The 14,713-nt window shown below is 35.2% G+C and overlaps 2 protein-coding genes across 3 annotated transcripts; both read right to left on the bottom strand.

Annotated features, from left to right (window-relative positions):
* Window positions 1–8,283: 8,283 nt before the first annotated feature.
* Window positions 8,284–12,063, bottom strand: LOC109174348 (zinc finger CCCH domain-containing protein 3). Of its 2 annotated transcripts, none has more exons than XM_019323588.1 (5): window positions 11,888–12,063; window positions 11,734–11,801; window positions 11,415–11,496; window positions 8,720–8,791; window positions 8,284–8,612 (listed from the first exon to the last, which is right to left on the bottom strand). In XM_019323588.1, exons 1-5 carry the CDS (start codon window positions 12,015–12,017, stop codon window positions 8,503–8,505), a joined length of 462 nt encoding a protein of 153 aa, XP_019179133.1. In that variant the 5' UTR covers window positions 12,018–12,063; the 3' UTR covers window positions 8,284–8,502. The 2 variants fall into 2 exon arrangements, with proteins under 2 accessions (XP_019179133.1, XP_019179134.1); XM_019323589.1 differs by having other exon boundaries at window positions 11,734–11,798; window positions 11,888–12,062.
* Window positions 12,064–13,961: 1,898 nt separating this feature from the next.
* On the bottom strand, window positions 13,962–14,402 carry LOC109174472. The gene has a single exon (XM_019323709.1). The coding sequence runs from the start codon at window positions 14,400–14,402 to the stop codon at window positions 13,962–13,964; it is 441 nt and encodes a 146-aa protein (XP_019179254.1).
* Window positions 14,403–14,713: the final 311 nt, after the last annotated feature.

Genomic DNA, 14,713 nt, shown 5'->3' with positions numbered 1-14,713 from the left:
CTCAAAGTGACAGTCATAGCTCCCTCCCTAGGGTTTATTTCAGTGTTACTAGGAAACTTACCTCGATCTTTTTTTGCAACTAATTTAGCCAACTGACCTACTTGCACCTCTAAATTATGAATGGATGCTTGGTTGGACTGAGCAACCTTATCAATTTTTGCATCCATTTTCTTCATCATAGTGTCCTGGCTAGCCATGTATTGCATGAACATCTCTTCCAGTTGAGGCTTCTTCTCCTGAGCAGGAAGTTGAGACTGTTGTGGTGCAGGTGGCTGCTGGAAAGGTCTGTATTGCTGATGCTGGAATCCTGATGGTCCTTGTTGCTGAAATCCGGGTGGTCCCATTAGTCTTGCATTACCTTGATCTCTCTATGAGAAGTTAGGGTGATTTCGCCAACCTAGATTATATGTATTAGAAAACGGATCATTTCTTGGTGGTTGCCTACCCATGTTGGATCCCATGTAACAAGCTTTCTCATAAGATGGTTGTGATGACTCTGCATTCATACAAACAAAAGAATTGTGACCATATGTATTGCAAAAAGCACAAAATTCTCTATTCGAACTATCACGAGTCATCAACAAGTTAATCTGTTTAGTCAATTCAACCATTTGTGTTGTCAACTCAGATTGTGTGCTAATTTCATGCATAGCAGCTCTTCGACCTCTCACTGCCTTTTGTCGAGAATTACTAGGCTAAGCTCTCATAGATAGCTTATAATTCGTCACTATTTTTATCACCTGTGTATCCACCTGCAGCAGTATCTACAAGAGACTGACAATTAGGAGTTAAACCAACATAAAAGAACTGTGTCAACAATAACAATGGGAATTGATGGTGTGGACATTGGGTCAAAAGCAATTTAAAACGATCCCATGCTTCATGAAATAATTCCCCCTCTCTTTGAGTAAAAGTGCATATCCTACTCCTATAGTCCATTGTCGTTTGAGATGAACAATATTTAAACATGAAAGCATTGTAAACATCATCCCAAGCTCTTAAAGAACCCTCTGGTAAATTTAACAACCACTGCCTAGCATCACCCCTCATGCAATATGGAATACATTTCATTCTAAGCTCTTCTTCAGATAAACTATTCAAATGTAAAGTTTGAACCGTACTATAGAGCTCTCGCATGAAACCCAAAGCATCTTCACTTCCCAAACCGTTAAAGGTAGGGAGCATATTCAGATGGAAAGTCTTCAGTTCATAATTTCTAGCTGCATCAAATAATTGAATGCAAGAAGGATTAACAGCTATTACCGGTCTTTGGATGTCTCGAAGACGTGGTTGAGCTGCTTGATTTTGAGGAGGTGGAACTATTGGTGGTACAGTGTCATCCTGTTGACCAACTCTATTATTTTCAGCCATTTCAAGCCGCCTTCATACCATGTTTTTTCTGCAAGTGCGTTCAATTTCAAGATCAATAGGAAATAATTCGGCGTTTTTATGCCTTAGTGAACACCTTAAGTTAATAAACAAAACAAAATAAAAACAGAAAAACAAAAACTAAATAAAAATAAAAATAAAATAATAACGAACCTAACAACCTAAATAAATTTGAAAAGAAAAATTTAAGGAAAACAGTTTAATAAAGTGTCCCCAGCAACGGCGCCAAAAACTTGATTACTATAATCTGCAAGCGCACAGAGTCAGTATAAATTCCTGGAGTATTCCAGGGTCGATCCCACGAAGAACACTATTAACTGTTATCTTTAATAATCAAATTGTTGATAAGGAAAATCTCAAATAAATAGAATTAATGTGATTAAAAATAATATCTATGAATTTAATGCAAAGGGAAATTCCAATTGAGAGAAGACTAGGGATTTAGGTTTACCTACTAGATAATTAACTAACTCTCCTAATTATTGATTCTTATGATTATAGTGATGATTGCTTCAAATATATCCTAATACTCCGTCGAGCTACTAGGTTGTTTCCAATTAACTGTGATCATCCGTCGATATCTCACCAACATTAATTGAACCCATTAAGCAACAATCAAGTATCACCACAAATACCTAAATCTATGTCTAGTTTAGGTCAATTATGTTTATCTTACGAGTTCTAGGTTCATAATTCACCTGTAAGTTCTTCTTATGAACCCTAATATTAGAAATATGCAATGGCCAGACACACAATCCACAATTAAAATACATCAAATAAATATAATCAAGTTCAATTATTTAAACTGAAATTAAAAGAATCAACACACGAATAATAGTCAATTAATCTAATCAAGGCTAATCCAAATCCCTAATTAAAGTTCTAGCCAATAATCATCGAATGTTAAAGAAACATTATTCTGAAAATTTAAACAAGAATAAAAGTAGGGAAACAAAATAATTAAAGCCTAAAAGATGATAGCTGGATTAGTCGTGATTGATGCCAGGGGCGGACCTACAGTGGGGGCAGTGCCTCCACTCACCCCACCCCACCCCATATATAACCCTTGTATGTATATGTGCATGTATATATAGTACAAGATTTAGTATAAGTAATACAAAACAGCCAAAGTTAACAAAATGGTAGTTAGCTCAGATGGTAGTGCATACGCCTTTGTCTAAGGAAGGGCACGGGTTCGAAACCTCCGTATGACTTAACCCGTGTTTTAAGCATATTCCCCTCCCTATGACTTGAACGCCATGCTTTTTAAGCATACTAACACTATTATGACTTGAAGTCTTGAAAGCCTATTTGAATAATTGTGACTTCTTCTCTATTTTATTTTTATTTTTATTTTTTAATATTAATAGTATGATGAGTAATTTATAATGTGTTTTCCATTCGAACTATTTTATCTAATTAATTATGTTTTATATTTTGTTTTAAATATTTTTCATTGTGATGTATTTTTAAGTTTTCATCTTTATTTATGGCTAGGTCTCTAAGTGTTTTATTTTTTTATTTTTCAAAATATCTCGTTAGTAAAATTCTCGCCCCCACTGAAGAAGATTTCTGGGTCCGTCACTGATTGAAGCTTCAATCCGTTGCCGCTACTACATACACCGCACCGTCGCTGCACGCCCTAGCTTCGTACTCTCCTCTCGCCTATTTCCCTCTTTTGTAAGTGTTCTGCTGAACCCCCAATGCTTAAAACAAAAGCCCTAATCCCTTTCAATTCTTTTCTTACTCTGATGCGCAAATCTGACTAAGAAAACAAACAAAACAAATTTAATTTAAAGCAAAACAATTATATCATAATGACATAATTAACTTAATTAAATTTAAGTATTAAAATACTTATATATTTAAAATAGAATGAATAATACTTATTAAAACTCATCTACACTAGTCTAAACTACTAACATATAACTAAATATAATATTTATAATAAAATTAACCCTAAAACTTAATTTATAAATGCAAATCACTAACCAAAATTACTCTATATAACGCCTAGAAATTAAGCTTATTAGCTACCACGACACCACGTGTAGCGGGAGCAGAACTAGGCTGACGATTAGCTTGCGAAGAATCAGAGAAAGGAACCTGGTTTAGTGCTATTGTCGTCTTGTCCTCATAAAGACCTGGATTTCTTATTCGTAAAGATGTTGTATGAGTGCCTTGTGTTTGTGGGGACTTTTGTTAGTTGTTTTTTTCTTCCCGGAGATCCGCCATTCCTTTTGTACCAATAATAATAATAATAATAATAATAATAATAATAATAATAATAATAATAATAATAATAATAATAATAATAATAATAGTAATAATAATAATAAATAAATAAATAAGTAAAAGGAAATATTTATTTAGAGAGAAATTAACTTTTTTTTTCCCTTAAAAATGAATAGATAGAGTTTTCAAAGATATAGAATGTAAAGTTTTTTTTTTTTTTTTTTTTTTTTTTTTTTTTAATTTTTACTACTACTAACTCTATGACAATATGGATAAGAACTAGGAGGTGAGATGCTACCACGACACCACGTGTTGCGAGAGTAGAACTAGGTTGACAATTGGCTTGCGAAGAATCAGAGAGTGGAACCTGGTTTAGTGTTATTGCCCATCTTGTCCTCATAAAGACCTAAATTTCTTATCCATAAAGATGTTGAAGGAGTGTCTTGTGTTCGTGGGGACTTTTGCTAATTGTTTTTTTCTTCCCGGGGCTTCGCCATTCCTTTTGTACCCAATATATATATATATATATATATATATATATATATATATATATATATATATATATATATATATATATTAATAAAAAATAAGTAAAAGGAAAGATTAATTTAGAGAGTAAAATTAATTTTTTTTGTTCCTTAAAAATGAATAGATAGAGTTTTCAAAGATATAGAATGTCAAAAGTTTTTTTTTTTTTTTTTTTTTTTTTTTGTATTACTATAAACTCTATGACAATGTGGATAAGAACTAGGAGGTGAGATGCTGTCATGACACCACGTGATGCGGGAGCAGAACTAGAGTAACGATTGGCTTGTGAAGAATCAGAGAATGGAACCTGGTTTAGTGTTATTGTCGTCTTGTCTCATAAAGACCTGGATTTCGTATCCATAAAGATGTTGTAGGAGTGCCTTGTGTTCGTGGGGACTTCTGTTAGTTGTTTTTTTCTTCCCGAGGCTCCGCCCTTCCTTTTGTACAAATAATAATAATAATAATAATAATAATAATAATAATAATAATAATAATAATAATAATAATAATAAAATAAATAAATAAATAAATAAGTAAAAGGAAAGATTAATTTAGACAGATTTTTTTTTCCTTAAAAATGAATAGATAGAGTTTTCAAAGATATAAAATGTCAAAAGTTTTTTATTTTATTTTATTTTTATTACTACTAACTCTATGATAATGTGGATAAGAACTGAGAGGTGAAATGCTACCACGACACCACGTGTTGCGGGAGCAAAACTAGGCTGACGATTCGCTTGCGAAGAATCAGAGAAAGGAACCTGGTTTAGTGCTATTGCATGTCGTCTTGTCCTCATAAAGACCTGGATTTCTTATCCATTAAGATGTTGTAGGAGTGCCTTGTGTTCGTGGGGACTTTTGTTAGTTGTTTTTTTCTTCCCGGGGCTCCGCCCTTCCTTTTGTACCAAAAATAATAATAATAATAATAATAATAATAATAATAATAATAATAATAATAATAATTTAGAAAGAAATTTCTTTTTTTCCTTAAAAAATGAATAGATAGAGTTTTCAAAGATATAGAATGTCAAAAGTTTTTATTTTATTTTATTTTTATTACTACTAACTCTATAACAATGTGGATAAGAACTGGGAGGTGAGATGCTACCACGACACCACGTGTTGCGGGAGCAGAACTATGCTGACGATGGGCTTGCGAAGAATCAGAGAAAGGAACCTGGTTTAGTGCTATTGTCGTCTTATCCTCATAAAGACCGGGATTTCTTATCCATAAAGATGTTGTAGGAGTGCCTTGTGTTCGTGAGAATTTTTGTTAGTTGTGCCTTCTTCTCGGGGCTCTGCCCTTCCTTTTGTACCAATAATAATAATAATAATAATAATAATAATAATAATAATAATAATAATAAGTAAAGGGAAAGATTAATTTAGAGAGAAATTATTTTTTTCCTTTAGAAATGAATAGATAAAGTTTTCAAAGATATAGAATGTCAAAAGTTTTTTTTTTTTTTTTTTTGTTTTTTATTATTATTACTACTAACTCTATGACAATGTGGATAAGAACTGGGAGGTGAGATGATACCACGATACCATGTGTTGCGGGAGCAGAACTAGGCTGACGATTGGCTTGCGAAGAATCAGAGAAAGGAACCTAGTTTAGTGCTATTGTCGTCTTGTCCTCATAAAGACATGGATTTCTTATCCATAAAGATGTTGAAGGAGTGCCTTGTGTTCATGGGGACTTTTATTAGTTGTTTTTTTCTTCCCGAGGCTCCGCCCTTCCTTTTGTACCAATAATAATAATAATAATAATAATAATAATAATAATAATAATAATAATAATAATAATAATAATAATAAAATAAGTAAAAGGAAAGATTAATTTAGAGAGAAATTAATTTTTTTCCTTAAAAATGAATAGATAGAGTTTTCAATGATATAGAATGTCAAAAGTTTTTTTATTTTATTTTTATTACTACTAACTCTATGACAATATGGATAAGAACTTGGAGGTGAGATGCTACCACGACACCACGTGTTGCGGGAGCAGAACTAGACTGACAATTGGCTTGCGAAGAATCAGAGAATGGAACCTGGTTTAGTGCTATTGCCGTCTTGTCCTCATAAAGACCTGAATTTCTTATCTATAAAGATGTTGTAGGAGTGCCTTGTGTTCGTGGGGACTTTTGCTAATTGTTTTTTTCTTCCCAGAGCTCCGCCCTTCCTTTTGTACCAAAAAATAATAATAATAAAAATAAATAAGTAAAAGGAAAGATTAATTTAGAAGTAAAATTAATTTTTTTGTTCCTTAAAAATGAATAGATAGAGTTTTCAAAGATATAGAATGTCAAAAGTTTATTTTTTTTTATTACTAATAACTCTATGACAATGTGGATAAGAATTAGGAGGTGAGATGCTACCACGACACCACGTGTTGCGGGAGCAGAACTAGGCTGACGATTGGCTTGCGAAAAATCAGAGAATGGAACCTGGTTTGGTGTTATTGCCGTCTTGTCCTCATAAAGAACTGAATTTGCTTATCCATAAAGATGTTATAGGAACCCAACAGGGTAGTTCAAGTGGCAAATAAGCTCTCTTTGTAGGAGTAGTTATGCTGTGCATCCATATGCACCATGCATGGTGCATACGGATGCAAAAACGACGTCGTTTTATTAAAAACGCGCGTCTCCCCTTTAAAAAAAAATTCAGGTTCGATTCCCAGCAACAACATTATGTTGTTCATTCATTCTGGAATTTTAGTTCATAGATTATGGAATTTTAGTTCATTGATTCTGGAATTATAGTTCATCGATTCTGGAATTGTAGTTCATCGATCCTGAAATTTTAGTTCATAGATTCTGGAATTTTAGTTCATTCATTCTGGAATTTTTAGTTCATAAATTAGATTCTGGAATTTTAGTTCATAGATTCTGGAATTATAATTCATCAATTCTGAAATTTTAGTTCATATGTTGTTGCTGGGAATCGAACCTGAATTTTTTTTTTTAAAGGGGAGACGCGCGTTTTTAATAAAACGACGTCGTTTTTGCATCCGTATGCACCATGTATGGTGCATACGGATGCACAGCATAATTTACCTCTTTGTGGGGGTGAATTTTGGGATAAGCCGGGTTCGATTCCCACAAGTGACGATTCCCTTTGTGCCTCTCGGAGTGAATCCCCCGAGAACCGGGGTATAAAGACCCGGACCACGTTGTGGTTCACACACACACACACACAAAACAATAATAATAAAGATGTTGTAGGAGTGCCTTGTGTTCGTGGGGACTTTTGTTAATTGCTCTTTTCTTGCCGGGGCTCCGCCCTTCCTTTTGTACCAAAATAATAATAATAATAATAAGTATAAGGAAAGATTAATTTAGAGAGTAAAATTAATTTTTTTCCCTTAAAAAGAATAGGTGGAGTTTTCAAAAATATAGAATGTCAAATTTTTTTTTTTTTTTAATTACTACTAACGCTAGTTACAATGTAGTATTTGTTCATAATTACTTTCTCAACCTATTGAAGTACAGCATAAAGAGTCAATATCAACTCCAATGAGGCTTAATCCAACAACCTTCTCAACCTATTGAAGCACAATACAAAGAGTCGATATCAACTCCACTAAGGCTCAATCCCACAATCTCCCATATGAGGGAGCAACTTCATACCATTGGACTACAAGATCCTTGGTAGAATGTCAAAAGATTTAAACAATGAGAATGTTGTCATTAGCACAAAATTGTTTAACGGATGTCTAACGGTTAGGACCATTTTCGGTAAAAAAAAAAAAAAAAAAAAAAAAAAAAAAGGCATAGTCGGAGACTAAATTATTTAAAAGTCGAGGACAGATTGGTGAAATCCTCATAGTCGAGGAACCAAATCGGTAATTAACTCAATATAAAACTATAAAAGAGATCACGATCAAAAGAACAAAGAGATGAGTGGCACAAGGATGGCAGTAGGAATGCAAATACCATAGCATCCATCATGTAATAGAATATTAGCATCAACACCATGGAGCAATGCACTGGGGCAGTCTCAATAATGATTCAATAAAATGACTCCAACAAGGAACACAAGAATCACCCATTTCCAAGTTAAAACAAAGGTCTGGTGGTAGGTAGCAAATAACCACTTGACAGGAAGAGAAACAAGATGCTAATATATGAAAACAAGTGAGAAGATAGTGATGCTGTAATATTATCTTGTTAAATACAAGATTTCATGTATTTATATATAGAGATGAAGCCAAGACTTAGTCTACCCTATCTTGCTAAATGTGAACAAGGAATGGTTTGAACTCACATTTTACACATGCTCCACATGTTCAAAAACTCAATCCATGAAATTATAGTTCATAAAACACCGAAATTTGCAGCACACTAGTGACTATCCCCAGTCAAGAAATGGAAGTGGTGGATATCCACCCTCAGGAGGTGGCATTAAAGAGGGCGGTAGAGTACCCAGAGATGCTCCTGTCTTGTCTCTAAACATATCACCTGCAATAATCAGAAAATCAACGAATCAGATGAAGAGACTTGGGAGAAATATCAAAGGGAAAAGCATAAAACTATATATTTTAGTCTTGAAGAAAAGAATGGCTAGCCTGGGAAAGAGGTTGCTCCAAAAGCTTGACAATGCAGATTATGCTTCAGTATATCATCATTGAAGGCATTCCCTGATGTAGAATGAAGGATCACCAAAGAGTTTTTAGTATATGATTAGCTCCAGAGCTAGATAATGTTGACGCCACAAAAAATTAAGTGAGATGGGAAATCTTCCTAAACTAGCTAATTTGGGTCCTCTAAAGTTCTGGTATAATTGAATGGAACCGGTTGTTTCTACTTTCTAGCATTAATTAATATTCCAAATACAACATGACTACTACAGGAAGATGATTTATAAACACATGTGCACAACTAGAATTTCGTTTCACTGTTTCTGCATCCAGGGTTTCTAAACTGTTCACGGTATTACTACAAGCAAGTATAAATTTTTATCCCATGGGCTACACGTTGTAAAAATATTTCCACATGTTTGGACATAGTTTTTTAAAAAAAAGGGCATGGCCCAGACATGAGGGGGCTTGTTGGATGTTGAGAACAAATGTAAAAGGATGGAGTGTAAAGGTGTACCCTCACTAACAGGTTAAAGTTTTAATTGAGATAAGAGTGTCTATTTCAATAAGATATTGGTTAAATGTTTCAAGTGTATATTATTGGGTACTTTGGGCTTCAAAACAGGTATAGGTGTGACTTTCCTAAATCCCCATGCTTCTATATATGCAAACGTGAGGCTCTTTGATTACACACCATTCTTATTTCACTATTATTCCTAAGACATCAATATGCTTCCTTTCCCACCCTTTCTTGAACCATCCTCACCTCGTGAAAGCTAGTCCACCCTTTCCTACAACAGTCAATAAACCACAGTTCTGTTTTTTTATCAGCACCACATAGGCATGAGCATCTACTTGGTTGTCTACGGGCAAGTTGAAGTAGGAATAAGGGTTGCATAGTTGGGACATGGGATTTGTATCTCACAAGTCACAACAAAAGTATGCTTGGAATATACTTGAGGAGACGGGGGATAAAGGAAAGTTGGCCAATTGAAACACCCATGGATCACAATGTCAAGTTTCAAAGGAAACATAGGATCTGCTTCTACTAAAATAGGGGGAGCTGGTGCCTGTGCCCAATACTGGTAGACACGAATTTTTGGCTATATTGATGCAGAGTGGGCCAGATGTCCTTGGGATTGAAGGTAAACTTCAGGATATTGTGTATTAATTGGTGGTAATCTAATATTTTGGAGCAGTAAGAGGTAGGGATGCGGTAGAATGTTGAAGTGTACAAGGTGAGTATAGGTTAATAACACTTGAAGAATGTGAACTAATTTGGTTGAAGTACCTTTCTACCTAACTAAAGTTTTGTGAAAACTTTGACCTACGATGCTCATACGTGATAATTAAACAAACTTGCACACAATATCAAATCCAATCTTTCATGAGAGGGGAAAGCACATAGAAGTCAACTGCCATTTTATATGAGAATAGAATGTCTTAAAAGAAATTATTAATACATCTGTTAGCTCTACCGAAAACTGATAAGGCAGCAGATATCTTTAATAAATCACTTCTAGCGCTTAGAATTGAGTATTTTTGTAACAAGCTCAAAGCATATGATGCACATGCTTCAACTTAAGGGGGAGCGTTAGTATATATAATAGTTAAGAATCAAATACAGTGTAGGTTTATGAATATTTAATTAGGAACCTCTGTACATATGGTAGTAGGAACAAGAGCCTTGTCATATGAATAGTATAAATATATAGACATATAGTTCTGTAAGATGATTTACTCATGATTTCTCCATCTAAGGTTTCTATACTCTTTAGTTATATACAACAATGTCACATAGGTTATGCATACAACTAGAACAAGAAGTTCCCCTGCACAAGGAAAAAGCATAGAAGAGAGCATCCTAAAATTTTACGGTAAAAATATTAAAACAACATATATCAATGCCAATTTTAAAGGATGCTATTGCTAATGGATGAGCATTAATACTAAATCTGTACCCAAAGAGCAACTCAGCAGCTGCCATTCTATTCTTCTTTTTTTTTTTTTTTTTTACAAACGTTTCATTAAAGCAAAGGAGAAAAGAAAACAGTGTGCTGGGCCTGCTGGCCTCCAATAGGAGCCAGAATAACAGCTCACTGCCATTCTATTCAGGTTTTTCAAAAAAGCACATCATTTGATCAACCAACAATATCATTTCAATTTAACGTGCCAATACAGAAAATAAAAGGTACTCAATAGAGAATTAGATTGGTTATTAGAAGGGAACTACTAAAGTAATAATAAATCATGTGTCTCAATTGAAAATTTGAAATACACAACCATCAATAGCAGTCCTTGAGGAAACAATTTAGGGAGCATAAAGCAATTATTACTCCTATCCTTAAGAATTATTCCACATTTCCTTTGTCCTATTTTACATGACATGTTTTCTATTTGACAACCCCAAAAATTTTGACATACTCTGTGTGTGTGTGCATTCACGTATGTGTATCCGGAGTTTTCATATTCAACTTAACTTGAAATTTAAACACTTATGCAATGTTCTAGGATAGGTTCAAACCCCAGCCTTATTTTAATATGTTCTTCAACATAATCAGTTACATTTTTTTAGCTAAACTTGATTCCCATCCAAAATGATCATCATTTAACATAGATGGAAATAAGAAAATTGCAATAAATAATAGATAATGCATAATTACAAAGACAAAGCTGATCCTACCTCTTATTCGTTCAAGATTCATATTTTGTGTGTTTTGCTTTGGATGATAATATCTACATGACTCCCCATACTGGCATGACCCCTATGAGGAATGAGAAAAAACAAAAAATTACATCAAGATAGATGCAATGAAACTAAGAAGCAAAAAGTTCTCACATCATCAAACAAATACTCCATACATTGTACTAAGGAAAAGGGTTTTACAGAAATAGCATACAGCTTCCAGATCATTAAAGTTGAAAGCACTAATTGGCTAGGAAAAAATTGGTTGAGGGATAAATTTAGGGTGGAAAGAAGAGTAGACTAGGTAGAGCGGTACCGTTCGAACGAAGCGATTGCAGACTCCTTTGCCAAAAGACTCCGGATCGTTATGTACCAAAGGATCTGCTAAAACATCAGAGGAGTAATTACGAATTCGTATACATATGTTTAAAATTGTGAAGTATAAACGGAAGTAGCGTAGTTGTACTGACTGAGTAAGGAGTTGTACCAGAGAGCTTTGGCCCTCTGGTGCTGGATGCCCTGAAGGTGGCGCCGGCGAGCCGCGGGCGTGTCCCGGAACTCTTTATCGCAATAATCGCAGTTGTATTTCCCCAACGGCATTTTGAGATTTCAGTTTTGCCAACTCAATAAATAAATCCCCAAATGAGGTTATCAAGTAAAAAAAAAAAAAAAAAAAAAAATCTATGGATTTTTTACATTTTTTGGGGGGGATTCTATGGGTTTTTTTTGGAAGAACAAAGATTAGATTTCATTACTTAAATCATCCGGTAGAACATTACCAAAAAAAAGGATGATGGTGGGAAAATCACTTCTCGCAACCTGACATAGAAACGGACTCCCTAGCAAGAGAATGGGTTGTCCGGTTCGCAGATTGCTTGACAAAGGAGATAGACACAGTGGAAAACCAACTAAGTCTATCTTTAATATCTAACAAGATCAAATCAAAAGAAGAGACTCCTAAGTTTGAATTTGAACTTTGAACAACAATTAATGAATCAGTTTCAACCAAAACATGATCAAAATGATGAAATTTAAGCCATGATAGTGCTTCCCAAATGGCTACAGCCTCCGCCTCCTTTGGTGAGAAAGTGATAAGTCTCAAAATATACTAAATTTCCGGTAGTTTTTCTAAGGATTTGTGCATTAGTTTTAACTTAGAAGTCGTGTTTTTAGAGCAAAATACCCTAAAAGTACAACTTAGCACAGAAATACCTTCTAGATTACATTTTATCTATTTCCAGGTATTTATGGAAACATGGTAAAAAGGCGAAAATAAGCAAAGCCGAGGCAAGCGCGCGAACGAGGACCGAACACGCCGGGACTACGCACGAGAAGAGTGACAGAATGGGAATTAATCCCCATTCACGCCCCTCCTCACGATGTGAGGACGCCGTGAATGGGAACTAGAAGCGGCCAAGCGAAGCGAAAAATTGGAAGGATTATACTCTATTCACGTCGGCCTCACGGCGTGAGGCCGTGCGTGAATAGGAGTGCGAATAAAGATGGGTAAATTCAGCATTGGAGGAGAGTTTTTTTGGAGAGGAGGATCATTCTACAATTCTAGAGAGAGTTTTAGGTTAGTATTAGTTTTCTTCTTTTTTCTTCTAGGGTTTTAGCCTCAAATCTAGATACTTTGGAAGGAAGATTGAAGATCTAAAGTTTCTCTAGCTTGGATTTATCATTTCTCACCACCATTTGAAGAGATCTAGCTTGGATTGGGTGAAATCTAAACTCTATTCTTGTTATCTATCTTTTGTATTTCATCTATTTCCTAATTGCTTGATCTTGGGATTTATCATGTTTGGCTAAAATTCTAGGGGCAAAGATTGTTGTTTAGATTGCATTTGATTGATTTGTATTGTGATTTTGTGATTTTGTGATTGTGAATGTTGTTGGCATGTATGACTTGTTGGAAGATAAGCTTTGTTGAGACTCTTGTATGTGAGTGCACCACATGCTTGTAGATCTGGAAAAGGTTGTGTTGTCAAGAGATTGGGACACAAACCTAGCCCCCGTCTCTTGCAGTTCCTGTCCTTCGATCCGAGAGGGAAAAGATTGGAAAGGAATGTAGACAAGGTGTTCAATGAAATGCCTCGTAGAGAATGAGAATTCCTACGAGAGGCGTTTAGACCGGATTGGCGATGCACTAGCAACGCCATTCCTCTTGTCTAGTGTCAACGCACTCTCTAATCACTCAACCTTCGGTTTGGCCACCCGTGCAATGCAATCAAAACACAATCCGAGCCCGTTTCCATTTTCCTTTATTTCATTTCTTTTCTTTACTTTCATCGTGCTCTTTTGATTCCCTTGCACCTTGTTAATGTTCTTGCTCAAACAAGAATCTCAAACTCAAACATCATCATTATAAAGTGGGCTTGACGCTTCCAAGTTATCACTCCTTGAGTACGACACTCAGGGTGGTTCTCACTCACATCGTTTTAACTCTTTTCATCTCTCTCCTTACATGACCATCATTACATATTTACATCTAATCTTTTGACTACACTTCTTAAAAGAGAACTGTAAACCATAAGCGTGCTTCGGTCAGAAAGCACCCCTCCAAGGAGTGCATTTAGCCCCTCTGAACAGCCCTTGATCGTCTCTTAGAATCCACCCAAAGCCCATCTTTCCACCAGTAACAACAAGAGCAACATCAACATTTAGTTTGGTCCAACCAGGATGAGGCTTAAACCATTTGACAGTGAACCCTCCATTGGCAGAAGCAACAATGCAATCATTTCCAGTGATTTTCCTCCATTCATCCAGATAAGCAAAGGTTCTCTCAATAATCTGCAGGGTAGAAGTAGAAACCCTCCTCCAGACTTTGTCATTTCTTCTCTGCCAAATATTCCAACACAGTAAAATTAATAGAGAAAGATCATCCTTGTGGAGAGCCTTAATATTGTCATGTATCCAATCAGCAAAGGATGAATAACCATCAGGATTGATCACTTTGTTCATTCTGGACCAACACTCCTTTGCCATCTTGCAGGTGACTAAGGCATGAAACACAGTTTCTGGTTCTTCCAAACAGATTGGATACTCAATGGGGCAGTCCACTCTTCTGAGCTGTAGGAGGTTAGCAGTAGGAAGACAAGATTGACACGGTTGCTAGAAAAATACTTTCACCTTTGGGGGTATATTAAGGTTCCAGATTATAGCCCAAAATGGAGGATATTGAAGAGAGAAATCTTGTAGTTGTGCCCTATAACAACTCTTGACTGAGAAATGACCTCAGTCTTCCCTGGCCCAAATAAGCTTATCTTCCCTTTTCGTAGAAGGCAAGGGGATGCTAG

This window comes from Ipomoea nil, unplaced genomic scaffold, assembly GCF_001879475.1.
Source record: "Ipomoea nil cultivar Tokyo-kokei standard unplaced genomic scaffold, Asagao_1.1 scaffold0642, whole genome shotgun sequence".
Lineage (NCBI taxonomy): Eukaryota > Viridiplantae > Streptophyta > Magnoliopsida > Solanales > Convolvulaceae > Ipomoea > Ipomoea nil.
The sequence above is the reverse complement of the archived record's forward strand: the minus strand, read 5'-3'. Positions and strand labels throughout refer to the sequence as shown.

Bases quoted from the DNA above. Each gene is read 5' to 3' on its own strand.
- LOC109174472 (XM_019323709.1), bottom strand. From the start codon at position 14,402: ATGGCAAAGGAGTGTTGGTCCAGAATGAACAAAGTGATCAATCCTGAT.
- LOC109174348 (XM_019323588.1), bottom strand. From the start codon at position 12,017: ATGCCGTTGGGGAAATACAACTGCGATTATTGCGATAAAGAGTTCCGG. The intron at 11,497-11,733 runs GTACCGCTCTAC...CATTCCTCATAG, and splicing joins GCAATCGCTTCGTTCGAACG to GGGTCATGCCAGTATGGGGA. The intron at 8,792-11,414 runs GTAGGATCAGCT...ATTCTACATCAG, and splicing joins GAATCTTGAACGAATAAGAG to GGAATGCCTTCAATGATGAT.